Below are 27,375 nucleotides of genomic sequence, written 5' to 3'. Positions count from 1 at the left end.
ATCTCACAAAGTTTCTATCTTAAAGGTGATTTACCATTTTACATAATATCCCCTAATGTATACCTTCTTCAGATAACTGTAGTCCATAAATTTGTACTCCTTTGAAAAAAAATGTATCACACTCTCTTGACAGATTCCTACATTTAAGTAAATCAGCCCAGAATTTGTCTACCAGCCTAAGTAGAAATAAAATTGATTCAGAATAGTGTAACTAAAACAAAATATCAAAATCTAACATCTTCCATATCATAACATTAGGAATATTTGAAGTCTTTCTACACTTTCTCAATATTCATGATTATTTCACTGACAAGTTTGTAGGCTATAAAAACTTTTTTAAAATCATTCATTAATTTTGATAGCTATCAGAAGAATTTTTGATTTAGAACACAGTGACACAATTAACAATATATTCGGAAAAAATTTATAATTGCTTCAGATAACCAATATATCTCTGGTACCATTACTAAAACATCATTATTTACTAATACTAACACTTTTGTTAGATTGATAAATAATTTCCTGATATCAAATTATAAACCACACCATGTTACTGTTTGTATACATTAGAAAAATACTATGTGATTTTTGTTGGCATTTTCCTGTTTCCTCAATGGCTCATTTTAATGGTGTAATTTAAAAAATACTTTCAGCTTAAATATTACTATAATTTATCAAAGAAAAAGATCACAATGCTATTGTCAAGGGTAGATGTTGTTTCTACAGGTCTCCAACTACGCAAACACTGGCATGGTCTGAAAATATGGACTCGCTCTTAGCTAACCAAGGTAAGTCTCAAGAAATAGTGCATTTTAACAATAATAAAAACAATTCATTAAAATCTTAAAATGACAAATATTTCATCAATTATAATATTGATTAGCATTTTAAGCATAAAAATTTAAGATCTGGAATGAAAATAGATTTAGTTAAGCCTAAGTTAAGTTGGTCAAAAGTTCAAATATGTATATAAGGGAAAGTAACAATAAATAAAGAGCAAGCAAGAAGCTTTGTATTATTTTATCCTATTTTTTCATGAATTTGATCATTGCTTGCCATTGATAAAAAGCCTAAAGAAATATGCAAATTATCAACAACTGGAATTTAAATTAACCACTTCCATTTCAATCTCATGAACTAAAATAGAAAATTATTTGTATGTATAAAATAAGTGGTCTTCACTTTAAATACACAAACCATTTTATTTTTTATTATGGAAGATGTGTTTATATTTAAAAGCATGGCTCAGTATTGTAATTGTGACCAGGTATATATAAAATACTTCAAAATTGCCATCCATATTTAAATACAAATAGTCACAAATTTTCCCACAATTTCAAAAATTCCTATTTGTCTTATAAACAGTTTGCTTCAGAGTAATTGATTCTGAGAGGAAAATAGGGAACTGTAGAGGTTATACAGAATATATTTATAGTATCAATAGTATTAACAAGATGATATTTTTGTTTTAAATTAATCAAGTACGTAAAAGGATAAATAATAAGCTGTACATATTTTGCACTGCTGTCTGATCATAATTAAAGTTAGATTGGATTAAATGCTTTAAGGTATTCTGAATACTTTACTTTTATTGGCTAAGTCCTAAATCAACCCACCTACTGTCTCAAGTACAATGAAAGACATTCATTGAAAATGCTTCGGATATGACATAACACTTTCTATGTCGAATGGGGAATTTCATATGTTCTTCCCCGTGTAACCATGGGATTAAATCAAGTTTGTTAAGCGACTCTTAGAGTCCCCCTAGTGGTTGTCATCCTGAACAGCCATCCAGGACAGAAAAGAGGAGGACAAGTGAGAAGAAGACAAGTGTACTCTCATAACACATTCTGGGCATTTATTCACATAAAAGATCAAACTTATAAATTCATCTACATAGCTAGCTAATTTGGTCTTTGTAAACGAAGATAAATAGTAGCAGTATAATTTATTTGTAACCCTTTAAATACTTAGTAGATTAGAAAACCACTGAAATAATTTTACTAATTTTGCCTCTGTGTTGACTGAGCTTTGCTGCTAGCTTTCAGTTTCTCCTCCAATTAATGTCCTCTGTGAGTGAAAAATGGAAAAAGCAATTCTATCTTGCACAATGCCCTAAAGAATAAATTTTATTGTATGTAGTATGTTAGTCCAGACTTATTTAAAATGTTTTCAAATCTCAGGCCATCTGCCACCGGGAACAGCAGCGATCCAGGGACACAGGCCTGGTGAGACTGTGCTGTGAGTAGCTGGGGTGCAGAGAGGTCTGGGCAGAGCACACAGAAAGCACTACCCCCCATTGGTTCACGGGAACAGGAACTCTGCTTTAGGGAATCGGTTTCCACCTGAAAAATACCTGCTTGAGGACAAAATGCTCGGACTATCTGCCACTGGCAACGGCAGAGATCCAGGGACACAGGAAAGGTACAAGAGAGAGACAGGAACCAATCACTGACAGTAAGACCATGGATAATCACAGATAACAAGATGTCAAGAGAAGAGCAAAAGAACTTACCCAATGGAAACCAAGACAACCTGGCAATACCAGAACCCAGCTCTCCCATCACAGCAAACAGCATAATGCCAAACACTCCAGAAAAAAGAAGACTCAGACCAGAAAACATACCTCAAGATGATGATAGAGATCCTTAAACAAGAATGGAAGGAAAAGCATAAAGAAATAGAAGCTTTTAAAGAGGAAAGAAGAAAAACACTCGAAGAAATCAAAGAACTAGAGGAAAATAGAACCAAAGAGATGAAGGAATTGAAGAAGGAATTTAAAATGGAAATGTAAACAATAAAGAAAACATGAAACGAGACAACTCTGGAGGTAGAAAACCTAAAAAAGAAATCAGTAGTCACAGATGCAACCATCTCCAGCAGACTATAAGAGATGGAAGAGAGAATCTCAGGGGCCAAATCAAACATGGAAAACAGAGACAAAAGAGTCAGAGAAGATGCAAACGCCAAAAATCTCCTAACCCAAAATATCCAAGAGATCCAGGAGACAATGAGAAGACCAAACCTAAGGATGAAAGGAATAGAAGAGGGCAAAAATATCAAATAGGAGGCACAGTAAATATCTTCAACAAAAATCTTAGAAGAAAACTTCCCTACCCTTAATAATGAGAAGACCGTGTGCATAAAAGAAGCCTATAGAACACCAAATAGAGTGGACCAGAAAAGAAATTACACCTGACACATAATAGTCAAAATGCCAAGTGTCCAAAGCAAAGAAAGAATACTAAAAGCAGTAAGGGAAAAAGGCCATATAACATATAAAGGCTGATCAATCAGAATCACACCTGACTTCTCAAGAGAGACTATGAAAGCTAGAAGATCCTGAACAGACATCATTCAGACCCTAAGAGAACACAAGTGTCAGCCCAAGCTGCAATACCCAGCGAAACTCTCAATCACCATAGATGGAGAAACCAAGATATTCCAGGACAAAACTAAATTTACACAATATCTGACCACAAACCCAGCACTACAATGAATTATAGGTAGAAAACCCAATACAAAGATGGAAACTACATCCTAGTAAAAGCAAATATATATATTTTTATATATATAAAACCAAAAAAAAAGACACACAGGCAAAATTCTACCTCTAAAAGCAAAAATAGCAGGAAAGAGCAATTCCTTAATATCTGTTAACATATATGGACTCAAATCCCCAATAAAAAGATATAGGATATCAGACTGTATACATACACAGAATCCAGCATTTTGCTGCATACAGGAAACTCATCTTAGAGACAAATACAGACACTATCTCAGAGTAAAAGGTTGAGAAAAAAAACCTTCCAAGCAAATGGCCCCAAGAAGCAAGCTGGAGTGGTCATTCTAATATCAAATAAAGTACATTTTCAACCAAAAGTTATCAAAAAGGATAAGGAAGGACACTTTTTACTCATTACAGAGAATATTTGTCAGGAGGAACTCTTAATGCTTAACATATATGCTCCAAACACAAGAACTCCCATAGTCATTAAAAAAAAATAACCTACTAAAGCTCAAAACATACATTGCACCCCACATAATAATAGTAGGAGACCTCAACACCCCACTTGCCTCAATGGACAGATCATGAAAACAGAAACTGGACAAGGACACAGTTAAACTAGCAGAGGTTATGAACCAATTCGAATTAATAGACATCTACAGAACATTTCATCCTAAAACTAAAGAATACACCTTCTTCTCAGAACCTCACAGCATCTTCTCTAAAATTAACCATATAATCAGTCACAAAACAAGCCTCAATAGATATAAGAAGAATGATATACTCCCATGCAGCCTATCAGATCACCATGGTCTAAGGGTGGTCTTTAACAACAATAAAGACAACAAAAAGCCCATATACACATGGAAACTAAACAATGCTCTATTAAACAATACCATGGTCAAAGAAGAAATAAAGACAGAAATAAAAGATTTCCTAGAATTTAATAAAAATGATAACAGAACATACCCAAACCTATGGGATGCAATGAAAATAACACAGAGGAAAACTCATAGCTCTGAGTGCTTCCAAAAAGAAACTGGAGAGAGCATACACTAGCAACCTGACAGCACAGTTGAAAGCTCTAGAACAAATGGAAGCAGATACACCCAAGAGCAGTACACAGCAAGAAATAATCAAACTCAGAGCAGATATTGACCAAATAGAAACAAAAAGAACCATTCAAAGAATCAACAAAACCAAGAGCTGGTTCTTTGAGAAAATTAACATGATTGATAAACCCTTAGCCAGACTAATGAGAAGGCAAAGAGAGAGTATCCAAATTAACAAAATCAGAAAGGAAAGTAGAGACATAACAACTGAAACTGAGGAAATTTGACCTGAATGTTAATTGTTAATTTTGCTCCTTGGATGCAAATTAAAGTATGTAAGGTAGCATTGTTTAGGGTAGATGTTTCTAGAAACTGAAGAGAAGCAGATAATGGGGTCCTCTCTTGATTTCCAATGTTCATATACTCATAATATCCTTGAAGAGAAGAGCATGATCTGCCCTAGTGTAACCCTCAATATTATCATGGAAGAATAGAAGTTATTAATTAATAACTTCTTTATTAATTAATGCTTTATTTTGTATGTTTGGACTTCAAAAATCCAGCAATGCTTGAAGTACTTTCAGAAAATCTTTTACCTTTTACTACAAATTTAAAAATCTAAATTTATGAGAGATAACCTTAGCACACAGATAATCTAATTTTCATATGATTAAAAAATATTAAGAATGACAGCCACATTTTTTACGTTTATTTCAAGAATTTTAATTAGTATCTGATATATTTTATAATGAAATATCATTTTTGCATTACTTCATGTAAGAAAATTATCATGCCAGTTTGATTCAGTGTTTTATATAGTTGAGATTTTGTCATAGAAAGCTATGCTTTATTTGATATTTTTCTTACTCAATTTCACATTTTCCCACCTGAAGCAAACTATAAAATATTGGACAACACCCATGCCTTTCTTATTTTCATCTATTGCTATTTAATTATTCAGTCCCCTAAATTTTCCTGAACTCATTTCTTCCATGTGCTTAGAAAAGATGGGATAACTCTCTCAGTCTGCACTGGAAAAACCAGTGCTCAGAGCACAATCACTGGTGTATTCAGAAGTCAAATTCTTCTGTGACAAAAATCCCAAAGATCATGCTCCCAATCCAACATATAGCCTCAACTTACAAGCATATCTACACAAATACAAATTAAAGATTAAATACCAAGACATTATGATAGCATAAGAATATAGTTAAAACAAGAAATCTGAACATGATCTTTCTCTTATGAGATGTAGCTGTACTCTCAACCATACATAGTAGAAAACACTGGGCAAGAATCACCTTTTCAAATTAACTGTGGTTATTTCACAAAAGACCTCTAAAGGGCACATTTTTATGAGGACTACTGTGAAAAAGAAGCCTAAGCTGCAATTTTAAACCCATACATATTTATTGCTGCATATTTGAGTGCATGTATGATAATGTGTGTTTGTGGGAGTGGAGTTGAGACATATGGTATGATAAGTAAAGAAGGAACTGGGGTTATTTTTTTTATAAATCCATATCATGGTCTCAAGCTGAAGAAACTGAGCCTGCAAATAAGTGGGGCCCCTGTGGCCTCTACTCCAAAGTCAAAAGAGAAATATATGGTTACAAAAAAACATGATCATGTGGCCTCTCACACCGAGTACATTGCTTAAAGCAACAATGGAAAAAGTCTCTCTTTCTTGACTTGAAGAATTAAAATTGTCCAATAAAGAGGAGAATAAAGGCTCAATCCCAAATACCTTGCCAGTTACTTTCTTGGTTTAAGGATGATATGTTCCAATATAGTCAACACAAACATTGTGTCTTCTCCTTTGAGCCCAAATCAACTTATCTCATTCCCCTAGTTTCAAATTATTTCTCAAAAGCTTATATCAAAGAAAGATATTCTTATCCTAGTTAATATTACATGACTAATTGAACGAAGCAGTTTAATAGTCACTAGTCAGTACTCATCAAGACATCCTCTGAAAAATAGGATCTAGAAATAGAAAACACATATTTTATTAATGAAGTTGATTTTCAAAATATAATGAAAATATTTTGGGTTGTTATTACTCACAAAAACTAACTGTTCTAATATGAAAATGATAATATATAAATATTACATTATCTGAATGATAAATATAAGCCAGTAGATGTTATTCCAATAAATTCTCATTTGATTCAATGGACTTATTTGGGAAATGTTACTATCTTTATAGACGATGCAATGTTTTTTTAATATGTTGTAGCTGGATTGGATGCTTTCCGAACATTTCTAAAATCAGAATTTAGTGAAGAAAATGTTGAGTTCTGGCTTGCCTGTGAAGACTTCAAGAAAACAGAATGTAGAGAAAAGATTGCTACCAAAGCTAAGATGATTTACTCAGAATTCATTGTAGCTGATGCACCAAAAGAGGTATGTAAAATATCTTAGAATAATGAAGTTCCACCTGTCACAGTTCACAATTAGAAATGGCATTAACTCCATCTAAAGAGTAACCTAATTATTTCTTTTATATAGATGAAAAACTGACAGTAGACTCCAATATATAAATATATCCAATGCCCATATAGTTTTAAAAGAAAATACATATAAAAAAAACAATCTTACCACTGCATTATCACCAGGTTTAGTTTTTAATTTCTTAAAAGTCTGCCTTTATATCATGTAATAGTGTTCTGTATTCCAAACAATGGTATGAAACATTTTTATAAAAAATGAGCCAATATCTTTAGGAAGTGATAATGTCCCTTGTACACAACTTAAAGATCAGAAAAATACAAAGCATCTCAGGGGAGAAGGTGCAACTAACTCATTCCCCTAATGTTATTATCAGCTCAGAGAATTACTGTTAAATAAGCCCACCCTTTCTAACCTTTTTGAACTCAGGCTGGATGGTTCAATTCAGCTATTCTATCAGATTTCTCTATGAACTAATAGATTCAATCTAGCTCTTTTTTAGCTTCTCACTGAATTGTTCTGCTTGACCTTTTACTAACTCTGGCAACTTGCTCTCATCTTATGGCTCCTTCTAATAACTCTGGCTTCGACTGCCTCTTTTGACCTTCACTGAATGACATGAAATATCAAACAAATTCAATGCCTCTACCTTGCACACATGGAACTCACTACCCAATGACTAAATTAAACAGCTATAACCTGCAATGATTGAACTCAACAGACTGAACAGATCTGACTTAACTCTCTCTTGCTTTGCTGCTCTTAGTAGACTTCCTTGTCTGTTCTCATGAGAGTTGACTGTATCCTACCTCTGATGCATTTTTGTCAGACCTTTCTCTGATTTGTTGCTTTGTCTGCCCCTACATTACACATCAGTTATAAACATGGCTGCTTCCTTCTACAAACTAAGCTTACCTACATTGTCTGGGATTGAATGAGTATAATAAAGGCATCTCTTTATTCCAGCCAGAGCAGCCTTGTGACTGGATTAAAATTTCTCTACAGGCAACTCTAGAAGGATTCTGATAATATCTCTTGAAATATCATTTGTTTTTTAATATTTGTATTCTATGTATGCATATGCTCCTTTGCATGTATGCATATATATGTATAGATTTTCTCAGATGTGTATGTGTATATGCCAGGTGCTAGTTTCCATATCTGTTGCTATCTAATCATCCTTCTTAACTACACATTTTAATTTTATTTTTGAGAATATAATATAATTGTATTTCCTAACCTTTCCCTATTCTCATTTTAAAACTTCCCATATAACACCGCTCTCTCGCTCTCCTTCAAATTTCTGTCTTCTAATTTTCATACATGACAAGACATACAGGGAAAAGTTCACAGACCTAACCACTACATGAAGAAATACAAGTAATCAAAAAGGCAGAGAGGAGAGATGATTATTCCCAGGAAACAGCACACCAATTGATTGTCCATCTTAATTTTTAAGATAAGGTTTCTCATTGCAACTTGAGTTTACTGTTTTGGCTAGACTGTCTGCCAACTAGTCCCAAGAATCTATCTCTTTACCTCTCAGCTTTAGGGTTACAATCATTCCCAACACTACTTAGGGGCTAGAAACCCAAACTCAGCCCATTATACTTGGTTAAGAATGTTTTTCACTGAGCAATTTAATAATATTTCTGATATCAAAAGTTTCATTAGTCTTTGATTGAACTTTCAGTATGAAGATTGGATACCAGATAGTATAATATTAATTGTAACTAGTATTTAAAGAGCTTACATGTTAAGGTTGATAAACATACCTTGAAAATATGAAACACACACTCAAAAAAATTAATGAAATTGGTGGGCAAATACAAAGCTGCAGTAATCTAGTAAGGCCAAAAATTAGCTCATAGCACCAGTGATTTTCCTCCAGGGTAAGAAAACCATGCATGTGTCACTAATACCTGTTATATTTTATGATTCCAGATTCAGATTTGTGCAGAGAGTATCGCGGTGTTCCTCATAGATACTGAGTAAGAGAAATAGAATGAAAATACACTAATTAAAAATTCTAGGACACAAAGTTTTAGTAAGTGCAACTTTTAGATGGACATTAATGACTGCAGTCATTACTGGTTTGGTGTAACACTAACAGACACAAGAAGTACTGAAGTGTAGCTTGGAAGTCACAGGGGATAGAAAAGAACTTTAACTCATGTGGAGATGCTTCAACATTCATTTCCAAGTCACCACCTAAAAATCAATACATAATTCTGGAAATTTGACAACGTAGTCTTATGGTTTGTCAAGTTGATTAATGTGCCATTTCCTAAAAGTTTGAAAGCAACACTGAAAAGGTGTATTTTATTGCAATCCTCATTTCCAAGCCAGTGTTTCTTCTTCCTAGAAAATATAATTAACGGTGGCTACATTAACATCACAGTAAACATCCTGGATAAATATAATGAAAATGTAATTTTACAGTTAGAGCTGAGAGACTGAAGAGATAGCTCAGCGCTCTTGAAGAGGATCAGGGTTTAATTGCTAGCACCCACAAAATAGAAAGCTGTCTGATGTCCTCCTTTGGCATCTGAGGATTCAAGGCAAATATGTGGTACATAGACACGTATACAGGCAAAAATATCAGTACACATAAGTAAAATAAAAATCAAAAATATAAAACAAAGTAGCTGAAGTCAAAGATATAATTAACAATTTCACAAACAGTTGCTTATTCCTTAGCCTCTCTGTCTAAAATAAGCATCCTCAGTAATAATTTAGCTATACAATGCAATTACTGTTTCCATATATAAAACTTTGATAGGTTTTAATATTTTTCACAGCTAATTAACTAAATAAAATACAAATAAATGTATGGTCCCTTTTAAAGTAATGGTTATATTGTTTCAAAATGACTCTGAAGTATATATTTTAACATGACAAAATTCATGTATATCAGTGTGTGTGTGTGTGTGTGTGTGTGTGTGTGTGTAACCATTCTTTTCTTTTTTTGTTGTTGATACTTTCTTTTTTAAAAAAAAACTTTATTTTTAAAAACAAAGATAAAAGAAAAATTTAAACATTTTTGCATAAATGTATACAAATACAATTGTGTCAGTGCTTGGCTTTTTTTTTTTTTTTCTTTTTCTTAAGATTTGATACTCTGCATTAAGGTCTTACTAGTTACAATGAGCAAAAAGTACATGTAAAACAGGATGTAACCCGGAATTAGTCAACGTTTAACCATTCTTTTCTATTATGTACCATTAACTCTTTCTAATGCAAATGCTTCAGGGCACTTAAATGTTTTGTTTTATTTGCCAACTAATTTGTCAAATCTTCATTGACTTTTACTTACGTATTAAAGATAATATAACGATTAGTAGGTTTATTTATTAAACAGAGTTTTGAGTATTTTTTTTAAATAATAAATTTAATAAGATAGGAAGAGAGACTGACTTGTAACAAAAAAGCACAAAGAAAAAGGGGAGCATATAATAACAAAATACTTAAAGTTAATTGTTGTCATAGTAGTAAGGAGAGATTATAATCACAGCAAAAGGTATAGAATAGATTTTCAGAGAAACTCACAAAATAAGGACACAGGTCTTAAAATATAATTCATGATTTTTAAAAAGAGAAAATGAAGGTAGAATATTTCATATTGAAGACATACACGAGTTTATCACTGTGGTATAAAGCATTGTGATATTTTCAGAAATTGCAAGTACTTTGAAATTGCTAATGTCAGCCAAAAGATGGGAATAGGTTTGATATCTTTATTTCTATTGTTGGAGATAAAGAAGTAATGAGAAAGATTCTAGATTTATCTGGTAGAAAAATTTGATGAAACTACATGCTTTTCTTATAAGTAGGTTAGAAGACACAATGACTTTTGTAAGCAGAAAGTTAATTTCAGAGCAGTTCATAAGAGACTATTCTTTATCCTACATTCAGCTTGTACTCTGTAAATTAATAAAGAATTAAATTATAACCCATTTTCTGGGTAGAAAATCTTACACTGAAGAAAGGTGGTATAGACATGTTCTCTAAGTGTCTTCTAAGTCTTCTTTCCTTCCAAACAATTACATCTTTATTTTTTAGCTGTAGAAATGCTACTGACTTAATCAGTTTTCATTGATTGCATCTAGACTGTACTAAACTTCATTACTGTCCCTTGTTTAAAAGCAGACATTATATGGTTGGCAGGATAGCATCCAAACAGGCAGAGACTACAGACAAAAACTGGCCTTTCGATCTGTGACAGATATAATTGTTTCGGGTGCACTTTACACACACTCTGTCATCATGTCTTCTCTCTGGTTCTCCCTTTAACCCTGAGATGCTACAATAAATGTAATGCTTGGTGTATCGCAAGTTGGATTCAAATCTAGTGCCTCATTTTTACTGTAGACCCTCTTACCTCTGAGATTCACTTTCTTCATCCAAAACAGGAAAGCACACTATGCACATAAAGCACATAACGGCAATAAATGACGTATTGTGAAGAGAAATGATTCCATGTGGGAAGGTTTATGATATTTTTAAATATTTTAATTATACTTTTCTATAAGCATGTCTTTAAGTGAGCTATTAAAGTTTAAAGTGTTAAAAATCTCACTTGTAGGTTTCTGGAAAAATGTAAAGACTAATTTTTTAAGGCTTTAGTAGAGAGTGAAGTGTTGATATACACTGTACAAAATGTGATAACAAATCATCTGCTTTCCAAATGAGAAACTCTTTGAGGAAATCCCACCAGGATGGGCTATGGAGAAAAAAACTTCATGAAGCAAATTGTATAATCCAGTTATTCTGAGTAAATGACTAGACATTTTGACTATTTTAGAAACTTTTATTTCATGTTTCACTAATTGATATGAAAAGCACCTGAGAGTAGCAAATAAAGCAGGATTCTCAGTATTGACTGTAGTCATATTTCAGTTTGGACCATTATTATGCATTTAGATATTTTGAAGTCGACATATTAATTGGCTTTCAAGAACTATTTTATAAAATAAATGATAATTCTATCTTATTTTTCACCAATGGTCCTATGTGTCATTAATAAGAAGATTATTAGGAGATGGTGAGTTGACGCAGTAGTAGAGCATACTCGCAGCAGGTCTGAGTTTGGATCCCAGCTTCCATATGTTAGCTTAAAACCATCTTCTGTTACCCCAGTTCTATGGAATCTAACCTCTCTTCTCACCTCTAGAGACACCAAGCTTGATGTGATTCACATACAAATTTGAAGACAAAACACTCCCATACATAAAATACAATAACTATTAAAAAAAAACAGGAAAACAATATCAAATGTACGGTTTTACCCACTAGTACTAGTAACCAGAAGTTCATTCCCATCCTGCAAGATTAGAAAGATGTGCAGTCAAACCACAATTTAGTGTTTATAAATTATATAAATTCATAGGTACAACCTTTAGTCAGAGTACATAATGAGCGTGCACAAGAACTCAAGTTTAATTGCTAGATATTGAACTAATTATACTAATAAAAACAAATATTTCCAAACTCCGGTTTATTATATTAGCAACCAGACAACATTTTATCATTTTATTGTTATATTTTATCTTACTTTAAAATAAATTTCAAAGCAATTTCATATCTGGCTATTATAATTACATAATTTCTACCACTTTCTTCTTGACTCCTCTCATGCCCCCATACTTCTTCTTACAATCCTAAGTTGTTCTTTAATCATTATTTTTACATATATTCAGGTAAACACTTCCTACTATATACCTTCAGTGTTGCTTGTATTTACATGTATTAAAAGCTGATCACTTGAGCTTGGATGGACTTACAGGTTCTCATCCCCTCACCCCCTGCAAAAAATAAAACTGATTCATTCTCAAGTTGCCTAGGCTTCTTCATCTAAATTTCCCCCATCCCTATTGGCATGTCAACCACTGTTGTTATTGGATGCAACTTCCCTTTACATTGAGAAGACACAATCTTGCAACAGATGTTCTGTATTCTGTCTCTTACGAACTTTAGTCTGCTGCCCCAGGTACCCCTGAGCCTTAGATAGAAGCGGTGCATAATAGTGTACCAGTAAGAAATACGTACACCACAGTTATTTATGTTCTGTATTTTTGCCACTTGCGCATTCCATCTATTGCAAAAAGAAGTTTCTTTAATGAAGGTCACAAGCCACTCATTTACCGGTGGGAAAAAGGATACATTAAAAACAATGATGGATTTAATTATTAGTTTTTTCCATTTTCATTTAGAAAAATTGCTTAAAAACAATAATTATAAGACTGATGAAATTGCACTCTATCTGGACAGACATGCTGACTCCATAAAGCATGTTAAATTATTCTTTATTTCAAATTCAGTTAATTTAAAACTGAACTGAGTAAAAAAAATAGGTATGTGGCTTGTTGATGGAGAATAGCCTTTGAAAATAGGTGTGCAGATATTTTTTAGTGTTTCTGGAATAATACTTTTTATTGTCCATTTTATGTTTATTAATAGACATTATTTCATTATAGATTCTCCAATGTGTTGACGTCCCTTTGAGAATTACTTTATTATTTACTAGTTATTAATAGCTAACAATTTACTCCCAAATATAGTCTTTCCTAAATATACTTGTTTTTTGATTCTTGGTTGCTTTCTATTTTATTTATTCACTGACAGTTGTGTGTGTATTGAATGTTACACCCTATGTCGGTATATCTAAGAAAAGAGAAAGTATTACTTCTTCAGTAGACCATCTACCCAACACTTTAGAAAGCCCTGGGATTTAAAGAACTACAGTTGATTTTACAAGCATTATAAAATAAAACTAAAATATAGTACAAGGGAATAATATAATGGGAAAATCTGAGTTTGGAGATCAGAAAATGTGGATCAGAAAAACAAATTAGTACTTAACTATGATTTGAGAAAAGATGCAAACAAGTGAAACAGGAGGGAAGAAGAAAAGTCAGGAGAATGAGAGAAACAAGAATCAAGAAAAGGGCCATCCAAAGCCGGAGCAATTTACTAAGTAATGACAGTAGCTTGGAGCTGTGTGGCAGGGTATATAAAACACCCCTACATCTTCCACACCCCCTTGAGTTCTACACAACCATCTTATTAATCTTCAATTAAAGGGAGCTCTTAAAAATGAGTAACACAGATAATAGATGAAGATGAACAGATTATAGAAACAGTGAGAGAGAGAGAGAGAGAGAGAGAGAGAGAGAGAGAGAGAGAGAGAGAGAGAGAATGATTTTATACTGAGTGACTTTATGTGAGCTGTCTTGTTTCATCAGCACATGTATTCACTGCCTCAGAAAAATGTTACAAGCATCCACTATGCAGGAGAATATGACCCAAATTTTAGAGATGGAGATACATAGATAGATAGATAGATAGATAGATAGATAGATAGATAGATAGATAGATAGATAGATAGACAGATAGATGATTGATTGATTGATAGATAGATAGATAGACAGACAGACAGATAGCTAGATAGTTAGATAGACAAGAAAACTTAAAAAGATGACCCTTCCATCTACCAGATCAGTGAGGTGAGGAAAGAATCTTCATCTTATGCTTCAAGCTTTCAAATTCCTCCTCTAGTTCTACTACTCATTTTTAAGTGTTTATGTTACACACTAGGAGACTTGATATTTTTCTCTAAAGGTATTAAAGGCATAAATAGTCAGACAAAATATATTTTCATTGCTATGGAAGTTTTCATTTTCCTTCTCATATTTTCTGTAATTTGTGTGACATCTTAGACTATGAAGTCCAGAATCAAATACTATATTAGGAGGCAAAAGGTGACATGAATGTCTCCATACATTTGTCCAAACCAACAAAAATTTATTTTTCAAATTAAAAATGCAAACTCCCTGTGTTCGTTTTTTTTAATTGGATACTCTCTGCATCCTGTTCTTTTTAAGCTGCCCTGTATTCTTGTGCTTTTAAACCAGGACAACCAGTTGCTGCTGGTAGGAGAGAGCTGCCTATCCCTTTTCCAGCTCCACTAACAATAAAATAACATCCCAAGCATATGTATTTAGAAATCTGTGTGCATTATAATTTTATATGTGTCAGCTCCTTTTCACACAGAAGCTGAACAGGCATCTGGTTCTTATTCATTTCCATCTTTGCTTTGACTGCTTGTCTAATTAATGAAGTTGCTTTTTAATTCTATTAACCTTTTTCTCTTGCCCAATTTAATGTGTTAGCGATGGTCCCCAACTTGTGTCATCTATTTCTGTCACCAACACCACGGATAACAAGCGGATACGGTCTTGAGTAAGCTCATATTGCTTACAGATGCTGCAAAAAGCTGTGTTTGCTTTAATCGCAACCCTGTGAATATATTTCATTTGCCTTTATTGATGCAAGAATGAAGTAGTACAAGAGGTGTTAGTAGAGATTAAATGGAATTAAGTAACCAAAAACATGATTACCGATGGCTTTAACTTAAATAGTCATTATTTTTTAGCGTTGTGAATGAGGTCTCAGATGCTAAATACTCAGGTTTGGTAAAAATTTTTACTTATGCATGCTTACATCCTTTACTCAGTAACAATATCCTGCTACACTTTGCATTTTAAATGAGGAAAGACCACCTAATTTGAATGTGGGAACCAAACTGAAAACCGTCCATTCAAGTTACATAAAAATATACAAAAGAGAGTTTAGATTTAAAAATGAGACCAACAGGAAGTCTTTAAAGTATTTTCCCTGTGAAAATAATTTGTTGAAAGGAGATAGAATTTAAAACATGCAAGTGTACAAGAAGGGAATTTGGCTTTCTTAACTTTCAGCTAAGCAAAATCACGAGTATTAACATATTCTGGGTCTTAAAATAAAAATGTTTTTAAACAAGGACAACACCCATAGAGCTTTTTTCTCAATGCAATAATTTGCTCGTTCTTCCTGTTAACTGTGCAAAGGCTTTTGCAAAATATGGCAAGAATTAGAAGCCTCAAAATGGTTGTGATAAGATAGCAACTCTCATTTCAAAGAATAACAATCTTTATTTTTTATTGAACAACTTTATTTTAAAAAACAAAGATAAATATACAGATTTTCAGCATTTTTGCATAAAAGTATACGAATATATTTTTATCAGTATTTGATTTTTTAAGCTTTAATAGTATGCATTAAAATCTTACTAGTTACAATGAGCATAAATTACATGTAAAACAAGATGTAACTTGGAAATAGTCAAAGTTTTCTTGATGTATAAAGATTAAGCATAATGGTTTCTTATTTTCTTTTTTTTTTTTCTTGAACTTCATATAGTCTGTGAGTTGTTTCTGGGGTGTTCAGACCTTTCTGGGGTTAGTATCCAATTATCAGTGACTGCATATTATGTCTGTTCTTTTGTGACTCTGTTACCTTACTCAGGATGATATTCTCTAGCTGTATCCATTCTCTTAAGAATTTCATAAAAGTCATTGTTTCTGGAAGCTGAGTAGTATACCATTGTGTAAATGTACCACAATTTTTGTATCCACTAATCTACTGAAGAACATCTGGGTTCTCTCTAGCTTCTGGCTATTATAAATAGAGCTTCTATGAACATTGTGGTGCATGTGTCTTTGTTGTATGTTGGAATGTCTCTGATGTATTTGCCCAGAAGTGGAATAACTGGGTCTTCAGGTAGTACTATGTCCAATTTTCTGAGGAATCACCAGACTGATTTCCAGAGTGGTTGTACCAGTTTACCACCCCACCAACAGTTGAGAAGTGTTCTTCTTTCTCCACATCCTTGCCAGCATCTGCTGTCATCTGAATTTTTGATCTTAGCCAATCTGACTGGTATGAGGTTGTTTTGATTTGCATTTCCCTGATGGCTAATGATGTTGATCACTTCCTTAGATGCTTCTCAGGCATTCTATATTCCTTGATTGAGAACTTTTTGTTTAGTTCATTTTTAATAGGGTTGTTTGATTCTCTGGTGTCTAGCTTCTTGAGTTCTTTGTATACCTTGGGTATTAGGCCTCTATCTGATGTGGGGTTGGTAAAGATCTTTTCCCAATCTGTTGGCTTCTGTTTTGTTTTCTTGATAGTGTCCTTAGCCTTACAGAAACTTATGTACTTTCTTAGACTGAAAGTGAAGTAATCTGTGTTATAAAAGATAACCTTTCTTTCTTTTTTATATAAAATAGGAAATTTAATTAGGACTGGCTTACAGTTTCAGAGGTTTAGTCTGTTATCATCATGGCAGGAAGAATGGTGGCATGCAGAAAGACATGAAGGAGAAGAAGCTCAGGGTCTGCAGGAGGCAGGAGACTGTGTTGCCCAAAGGGCAGAGTTTAAGAATAGGAGACAGCCACATCCTTTTAAAATAAAGGCAAATAAAACACAATTTTGAAACATGTGAAATCTAAGACTATCTATAAAAACAAAAGCAAATGTTCATTTATACTAATATAAAGTGTTATATGGCTACTCTCATATAATCAATTTTATATTGTCCATATGTAGTGTGTAGTAGTTTTTTTATATATAACAGAATTGAAAGGTAAGTTTTACTTCCCATAAAAAGCTTTCATCTGCCAATGTTATTTAAATCTTCTTTAGTGGTATTTCTGCTTTGTCATTGTATTGAATAGATCATTGTAAGCTACCACTCCATCCTCTCTTTCTCTAAGAGTCCATATCTAATCAGCATTTCTATCTTTCACTGAAATTTTCCTCAAGGCTGGCCATTCTTAAGACATGCCCTCTAGTCATATTTATTAGATAATAATTCTTCTTTTCTCTGCCTACTAAATGTGTGTGGAAAATACATGTTCTGCACCTACAGCATCACTCCTTAAGTACTGCCCACCTGTCTGATAAGGTTTCCAGATTGTCTTCCTCATTCAGACCTTGCTATTAAGATCATTCAGAATCAGTGACTACTGAGACACGTGTTCACATTATTACCGTTCTTAAAATTCTCCTCATCGCTTTCACAATACATAAAGAAGTTGTACAGTGCTACAGGGGTTCCTTTACTTGGGTCATGCCTTTACTCCTTAGAAGCTCAACAGGATTCTTTCAATGAGTCCTACTACAGGCATGCCCCAGATTTCATCTTCCCTACACATAACAATAATTCAAATCCCAGTGTCAAATTTCAACTTTCTTGGAAGAGACCTTTTTCTAGAAAACATTATTTTATTTACTTTGGATTGCTTTCCCAAAATCTGTCCTCCTAATCACATCTTGATTTTTTTTTTTTTTTTTTTTGCTATCCTCAGATTCTAATGGTTTTATACAACTGTTCATTAAATACTCTAAATAAATTGTACTCAGTTTATATAAAATGGTTATTTTTTAAATATATAATACATTTTTCTAAACAATGATGTAAAAAACTGTAATCATCTTACAAGTTACAAGTATCTATAACAGCATGAAAGATCAGCATAAACAATTAGCACACTACTATTAATATTCCACTTGAAATTGTTTGCATATTAAAAATCATCTTTATATACTCTTGCAAATTACTTTAGAATTTATCCATTATTCAAAATTTTCGATCATTGGAAAGGACATAGTTGCTAAGTAAAATCAAACTAGAAATAAATGAGAGAACTATCTCCTGGAAATGAATTCTGCTAATATGTTTGTGATATATGGAAAACAAATAATTAGAAAAAAAATACTTGGGAAGATAGTAAACAAAAGACATGTTAATTCCATCCCCTGAATTGTTGAATGTTTTTGTTATAACAAATATTTTTCCTTAGATAAATAAAACTAAACACTTAAAATTAACTAAGGTTTTTATACCCAAATATGTTTAAGCATAAACCTAACTTTTCAATATTTCTATACCCACAAGAAAATAAGAGAAACATCTTTACTGTGACACATGAAGGCTTTGAAGGAATACTCATTATGAAATCAAGCATACAGGGAAAAATGCTACATGAATAAACAAGGCAGGAGAAGTTTAGGTGGGAAAACAATGTTTAAAAGATTTACGTAAGAATCCCTTTAGAAATAGAAAATGTGGTAGCATGTTTTGGGTTATATCCAAGTGTTGCAGGATATCTGATTACCGTATGAACCCCAGGATTGTGCTATTTACTTGAAAAAAAGAAACAGCTTCTAATTTTGACATTGCTCCGTGGTTAGCACACACATTTATCCCAAACAATAAACATAAAGTTAGTTTGTAGAGGGAAGCACCTACATTTGAAAGTGGTGTCTAATTAAGTAGCAGACAAACTGTTGAATCAGAGAGAGTTGGTAGACTAGGATATGCCCAGGTCTCATGAGAAGAGAGAAGAAAGGGAAGAACTCCAAGGGCAGTTAAGAGGGAAAGAAGAGGCAGTTTTACAGGGACAAAGAATAAGCCAGACACATGTGAAGACAGAATGAGGAAGAGAATGAGAAGGAGCCAGAAGATCAGAACAGATTGTTAAAGTTAGACACAATTCAGTCAAAGGCCAAGTGAGAGACCAGATTGAATTAGTTAGCTTGGAAAGGAGTTTGAGACAGACCAACTACATTGAATCAGTCCTACAGAGCTCAGAAAGAATTAGAAAGGGTGAGCTTATTCATTAGTAAGTCTCAGAGTCTGAAAGCATTCTAGGACTAGATAAGACTGTATGGAGGCTAGAGCTTCATGGACTAGGCCTAGACTAGCAGACAGAGACAGTAAACATCTCAGAGGACAATTAAATCAGGCAGAAAAAAGTTACTATTATAACAAGGAACAATCAGAATACTGAAAAAAAAGAGTGAGGTACACAGATCTCACTGTGGAATGTTTCACATACAAATCACAGAAAATTAATGGAATTCCAGACAAATATTTATACAATAAACAGTTATGAAATTGATATGGTAATACAGTCCATAGTGTTGAGAGAAAAAGATTTTATAAGAAATATCGTAGAGAAAGGAAAGAGTATATATAGTAAAACCTAAACTGTATGCACAATGCTGAAAATAAAAAATAATTACTGTGAAGCTCTAGGATCAAAGGCACAATTTACACACACACACACACACACACACACACACACACACACACACAACCACACACACTGTGGGGGGGGAGAGAGGAAGAGAGAGAGAGAGAGAGAGACCACACTAGATAATGATCAGTAAAGGAGTCATCAAAGATAATTCTTCTGTGTCAAGCTTGAACAAGTTAAAGAAAAATAATGACATTTATATAAACATGCGGGCGTGATGTTTTTGTCACTGACATTAAGTGGAACTGCCAAGACACATCTTCATAAAACTACTGAGTATCTCTTGGGAACAATGATCTGCTCATCACGGAGATATCAATAGCTGAGGATGGCAGTTACTTGGAAAGGAAACAAGCAAGTCAGATATGTTTTTGATAGTAGTATCAATTATTATTAATGCCTTTAAATGTGATTCTTTTCAAATTTTAGAATCATTTTGAATAAATACCCAATAATTTCTTCACTTGAATTTTTCATTATGTGTTTATTAAGTCCTTATCTTTGTGAGAAATGCAAAAAGGATAGATTTTCTGTGACAGAAAATTTCCTGTGAAGTCATCATTTTTTAATCTATTCATAATCCCAGAGAAAATGTGACTTGAATTTAACCTTAAACACAAAAATGTCTTGTGAAAGACTCATATGAAAAAGTGATTTAGTTAAGCAGGATAATATAGAAAACTTCAGAAGCAGTAAAATGTAAAGAATATCCTGGAAATTTATAGTTTTGTGGCTATTCAAAGTGTGTATAAAAGCAGAGAAGATACATCTAAGAGGTAGTGTCCTTGGCTGCAAAGTAGACAGAGAACAGAAGAAATGAATAACTCAGGACTACATAGCAAGGCTCATGAATGCCTAAGTTAGGCATGACTGTGATCATGAGGACGGTGATGGTGGTGGTGAAGGTGATGATAATGATTTGGTGACAGTATGCATGACTACACAATAGCCACCAATGAATACTATTGTTAGTCAAACCTCTTCTGATGAATGTCTACATATAATAGGATAAGTTGTTTCACATATCATTTAGGAAAATACAAATTATACTTGATGCTACTGAAGAATTTCTACATATCTAAGAAGCAAATGGAGGCTTATATTCATATATTCCTATATTTATTTTTTTAATAGGTTAGCATTGGTGTTCACAAAACAAGACAAGTTCCTGATGGTAATCAATGCTCTTTCAGTCTTATACCAAGGAAACTAAACTCCTTTTTGCAGTACATAAGACATACTAGACCTACCTGGGTCTCCCTTTTAAATCTCACTCATTCTTCTCAGACTTGGCTTACGCCCTAGACATCCAAGATAGTAGCTCTTTATAACCTTCAAATTTTTGCTTCATTATCCATCAGAAATCTTTCTCCAATTTTTTAGGTATCTGACATTTAATTGTTCAGTATTAACTATGATTAATTCAATTCATCAGATGTCTTTTCCCACAATAGAGATAGCATATGGGACCTAATAGACACCTCCAATCATTACTTAGAATATCTCTCTGTAAATGTGTCACTTTCTTCTAATGAAGGAATGAGATGAGACTTGTATCCAAGCTTTAGGCATACATGGCTTGGTCTGATCCCAGAGCATTTCTAACTATTGCTAGGCCAAGGCCTGGAAGCTTATAGCCTCTGCACAACCTAACTTTCTGCAAGCCCAGACTTTGAAGGCTTCACCTTCCAGCCTCCACCTGATAACCTAGACATGAATATTTCAGCCTCTCAGACTGACTGCTCAATAAATTCACTCTTTCTAGCTCTTTCTGAACTTGGCATGGATGGTTCAACTCAGCTGTTTTGGCTCAAACTCCTCTCCAAGTTAACTAATTCAAGTTGGATTGTTTTGGCTTCTGGCTAAATTGCTCTGCCTGGCCTCATACTAACTTTGGCAATATATTCAAACTATCTGGCTCCTTCTCATATTCTGGCTATTCTCAGTTCACCTGTGTTTACCTTGTTCTCTGTGAACTGGATCCATAGAACTATACAGGAAAAACTGCCACACACACATAACACCTACAGCATACCCCACACCATTTTTCTATCTTGCTTCTCTTTTGTACTTTATTTTATTGGATATATTTTAATTGCATTTCAAATCTTATCCCTTTCCTCATTTCCCATTCATACCCTCTATCCCATCTTCTATGTGGGTGTTCACCCACCCACCCCCTCCTGCCTCCCCACCCTGAAATTTCCCTATACTGGGGCATTGAGCTTTGGCAATACGAAGGGCTTCTCTTCCCCTTGATGCCCAACAAGACCATCTTCTGCTACATATGCAGTTGGAACCATGGGTCTGTCCATTTGTACTCTTTGAATAGTGGTTTGGTCCCCAGGAACTCTGGTTGTTTGTTATTGCTGTTCTTAAGGGGTTGCAAACCTCTTCAACTCCTTCAATTCTTCCTCTAACTTCTCAATTAAGGACCCTGTTCTCAATTCAATGGTTGGCTGCAAGCATCTGCCTCTGTATTTGTCAGGCTCTAGCAGAGCCTCTCAGGAGAGAGCTATATCAGAATCCTGTCAGTATGTCCTTCTTGGCATCAGCAATATTGTCTGGGTTTGGTTGGCAAAATATAGGCTGGATATCTAGGTGGGACGGTCTCTGGATGGTCTTTGCTTCAGTCTCTGCTTCAAACTTTGTCTCTGTATTTCCTCCTGTGAATATTTTTGTTTCCCCTTCTAAGAGGGACTGAAGCATCTGTACTTTGGTCTTCCTTCTTGAGCTCCATGTGGTCTGTAAGTAGCCACTCTTGCTCTGCTGTCCGCATGGGATCCAGGTGTATTCTATCTGTGACCCATTCTGTCACATCTTTCTCTGATTCATTACTTTGCCCTCAATTAAAGGTCCCTTTCAAGCCTAACTGCTTTCTTCTACAAAGTAAACTTACTGTCATTGATAAGGATTAAAGGTTTATACCAAGAGCACGATGTTATTTCAGTCAGATCATACAGTAGTCCAGGGCATGACTGCATTCCAGATGGATCATATTTTTGGGTGTGATCCCTTGCCAGAGCAGCTATTGCTGGATTAAAACTCTTCTACATTTCAATTCAGTGACATAATCTAGTTCAGACTATAAATAGATAAAAGTAAGAAAATCAAAGCTCAGCAGTATCAAGGTCTAAGGTCCCTGAGGCATCAGATTTAAAAATGGCCATGTGACCTCTTATATTAATAAGGAACAATTGACTCTAGGTTTAGGGAATGTTTACAGAGGTTCCAACATTTCAAGTGGCTCTTTGGGGAAGGACCTAAGAAACTGAACAAAGAATAAAATTAAAGATGGATCTGGTACCACTGAGCAGCTGAAATCTTCATCAAAGGGAACTATATGAGATCTAATCATGCATTTTGAATGGATTCTTCAATTTAATTATATTTTATTGTTTTTCTCCCTAAAATAATATTCACTAAAATATTTTATAATATTTAATCATTAGCAAATAAAACATTTTAAGGTAAGAGCCCATAGTGTTCACTTTTCTGCCTTAAAAATTAAAACTACAATTTTGATTTTCTTATATACATAGCAAGTTAGGAGCTGAATTGGACTTAATTGCTGCTCAATTTACCTGTAATTTAGCTGCACTTCAATGCTGTATAAGTGATGTTTATGAGTTTTCTCTTACCAAATCCCCAAATTACAGCACTTTATCAACTCTCACATTTTTCTCCTAAGATGTTCTCATTCTACTCCATAAATACCTATTGATTTCTTATTTTGTAGTAGGTATTCAGCTAAGTACAAGAAATAATGATAATGGACATACAGTGCCTGCCTTTGGGGAGCTTATAATATTAAAATTTACATATATTTTAGACATCATGAATATTGTGAGTTTAATTCAGTTGCCTTGAATAAGATTTTTTTTTCTGTTGGAAAATTCTGAAATACAGATTGAGATGATCAAGTAGCTACTGAAAAAGTTGGCTTAAATTTCACCAGTTTTCCAGGTGAATGAGGTATTACAATGTAATAGATTTCTTTCTTTCCTTTTTCTTTTTTTCTTTTCTTTTTTTTTTTTTTTTTTTTTTTTTTTTTTTTTTTGAGAGCTAATTTACAATGAGTTTCTGGCCTTCAATGAGTTTTTTTTTTTTAATTGAAAAGTTTATTTTAAACAACAAAGATAAATGTAAAGATTTTAAAAGCATTTTTGCATAAAAGCATATGTATTCACTTTTGTTAGTACTTCTTATTTTTTTAAGGTTTGATAGTATGCCTTAAAATCTTAGTACTTACAATGAGCATAAAGTACATGTAAAACAAGATGTAACCAGGAAATAGTCAACGTTTTCTTGGTATAAGGTTTAAGCATAATAATTTTTTTCTTTTTTTGGGGGGGGGCCTTTGTTTATCTTAAACTTCAAATAGTCTGTAAGTTCTTTCTGGGCTATTCAGAGCTTTCTGGTGTTATTATCCAATTATCAGTGACTGCATATTATGTCTGTTCTTTTGTGACTCTGTTACCTCACTCAGGATGATATTCTCTAGATGCATCCATTTTCTTAAGAATTTCATAAGGTCATTGTTTCTGATAGCTGAGTAGTAAGTACTCCATTGTAGAAATATACCACAATTTTTGGATCCATTCATCTACTGAAAGACATCTGGGTTCTTTCCAGCTTCTGGATATTATAAATAGGGCTACATTGTGGTGCATGTGTCTTTGTTGTATGTTGGAATGTCTCTGGTGTATATGTCCAGAAGTGGAATAACTGGGTCTTCAGGTACTATGTCCAATTTTCTGAGGAACCACCAGACTGATTTCCAGAGTGGTTGTACCAGTTTACCACCCCACCAACAGTGGAGAAGTGTTCCTCTTTCTCTGCATCCTTGCTAGCATCTGCTGCTATCTGAATTTTTGATCTTAGCCATTCTAACTGGTGTGAGGTGGAATCTCAGGGTTGTTTTGATTTGCATTTCCCTGATGGCTAATAATGTTGAGCATTTCCTTAGATCCTTCTCTGCCATTCGATATTCCTTGATTGAGAACTTTTTGTTTAGCTCTGTATCTCATTTTTTAATAGGGTTGTTTGATTCTCTGGTGTCTAACTTCTTGAGTTCTTTATATAGCTTGGATATTAGGCCTCTATCAGATGTGGGGTTGGTAAAGATCTTTTCCCAATCTGTTGGCTGTCATTTTGTTTTCTTGACAGTGTCTTCAGCTTTACAGAAACTTTGCAATCTCATTAAGTCCCATTTGTAGATATGTGACCTTAGAGTGTCTTTGTAGTATGTTGGAGCATCTCTGGGGTTTATGCCCAGAAGTGGTGTTCTGTTCGGGAAATTTTGTCTTGTGCCTATGTGTTCTAAGGTTTTCCCTACTTTCTCATCTAATAGTTTTAGTGTATCTGGTTTAATGTGAAGGTATTTGATACACTTGCCCTTGAACTTTTACAAGGAGATAAGAAAAAGTCTATTTTCATTTTTCTGCATGCTGAGTGCCAGTTGGACCAACACTATTTGTTTAATAGGCTGTCCTTTTTCCATTGAATGTTTACAGTTCCTTTGTCAAAAATCAAGTGACCATACATGTGAGGGCGCATTTCTGGATCTTCTATTCTATTCCATTGATCTATGTGCCTATCTCTGTACCAGTACCATGCAGATTTTAACACAATTGCCTTGTAATAGAGCTTGAAGATAGGGATGGTGATTACTGAAGATGTTTTCTTGTTGTTAAGGATGTATTTCACTATTCTAGGTCTTTTGTTATTCCAGATTAAATTGCACAATGCTCTTTCCAATTCTATGAAGAATTGGGTTGGAATTTTGATGAGGATTGCACTGAATATATAGATTGCTTTTGGTAAGATGGCCATTTTTACAATGTTGATCCTTCCAATCAAAAAATGGAGATCATTCCATTTTATGAGATCTTCCTCGATTTCCTTCTTTAAATATTTGAAGGTCTTGTCATACAGGTATGTCACTTGCTTAGTTAGAGTCACAACAAATTATTTCATATTGTTTGTGACTAGTGTGAAGGGTATCGTTTCCCTAATTTCTTTCTGTGCATGTTTGTCCTTTGAGTAGAGAAAGGCTACTGATTTTTTTGAGTTAATTTTATATCCAGCCACTTTGCTGAACTTATTTATCAGCTGTAGAAGTTCTCTGGTAGAATTTTTGGGGTCATTTATGTACACTATCATGTCATCTGCAAACAGTGATGTTTTTACTTCTTCCTTTCCAATTTGTATCCCTTTGATTTCCTTTTGTTATCTAATTGCTCTGGCCAGGACTTCCAATACTATATTGAATAGGTAGGGGGAGAGTGGGCAGCCTTGTCTAGTCCCTGATTTTAGTGGTATTGCTTCAAGTTTCCTACCATTAAGTTTGATGTTGGCTATTGGTTTGCCATATATTGCTTTTATTATATTTAGATATGGGCCTTGGATCCCTGCTCTTTTCAAGACTTTTAACATGAATGGCTGTTGAATTTTATCAAATGCTTTCTCTAGGCCCTTCTTGGTGTGTTTTTGTTGTTGCTGTGGTGGTGGTTGTGGTTATTGTGATTGTTTTTGTTGTTTCTCTGTAGGAGCATGTGTGTGTGTGTGTGTGTGTGTGTGTGTGTGTGTGTGTGTGTGTGTAATTCAACATATGCACATTTTTACCTGCAGAAGATGTGATGGTAATGAAGAAAGTGTGCTGGAAGAGCAGTGTGCTGGGAACCCACATGGTTTACTGAGTATATGGAGGATTGGGAAACACAGTCTAGGATATTATAGCTATTCCTATGTAAATGTGTGCTTGGAATTCAGATCCAAGTTTTAGAAAAATAAGCTGGTGTGGAATAAAAGCATCTTAAATTATCATATTCCTGTTTGCATTTTCATTTTGCCCTTTTAAAACATTGGGTGGGGTGCGGGGTGGAGACATCCTATTGGAGACAATGGGGAGAAGGAATGGGTGTGGAATGTTGGAAGAAGAACTGGTAGGGAGTAACAACTAGAATGTAGAGAATAAGAAGAATAAAAAGTAAAATTAAATATAATATGGAATGGTTGGCCACTAAAGGAAAAATAGTAAAAGTCAGCTTTAGCTGTTTTCTGCCAATGTCACCTCTCAAGGTAAAAACATTGTAAAACAGAGAAAGAACTCATTGTGTCAAACAACACATGTATGCTATTTTCCATGAAATAACTTTGAAAGTGTATGTAGTATCCTGCTAAGGGATGCATGGTTTGAATCTCATGTAATGGCATGCAACCTTGTTTTCTACAGATTAACATTGACTTCAGTACCAGAGACCTCATCTCAAGAAATATCGCTGAGCCAACTCCAAAATGCTTTGATGAGGCTCAGAAATTAATCTATAGTCTCATGGCTAAGGATTCCTTTCCTCGTTTTCTAAAGTCAGAAATCTACAAGAAATTGGTAAATAGCCAACAGACTGGAAATCATAAAAGATGGCTGCCTTTCCTATAA

The 27,375-nt window shown here is 34.0% G+C and overlaps 1 protein-coding gene across 1 annotated transcript; it reads left to right on the top strand.

Annotated features, from left to right (window-relative positions):
* Positions 1-718: 718 nt before the first annotated feature.
* Positions 719-27,375, top strand: RGS21 (regulator of G protein signaling 21; the record flags this gene model as incomplete). The annotated part of the gene is made up of 3 exons (XM_080918330.1): positions 719-788; positions 6,800-6,966; positions 27,172-27,375. The coding sequence occupies exons 1-3, from the start codon at positions 764-766 to the stop codon at positions 27,373-27,375; spliced, it is 396 nt and encodes a 131-aa protein (XP_080774456.1). The 5' UTR covers positions 719-763.

This window comes from Micromys minutus (genome assembly GCF_963924665.1).
Source record: "Micromys minutus genome assembly, chromosome: 6".
Classification (NCBI taxonomy): domain Eukaryota; kingdom Metazoa; phylum Chordata; class Mammalia; order Rodentia; family Muridae; genus Micromys; species Micromys minutus.
Note: the sequence above shows the minus strand (reverse complement) of the source record. Positions and strands in the feature narration are given on the sequence as shown.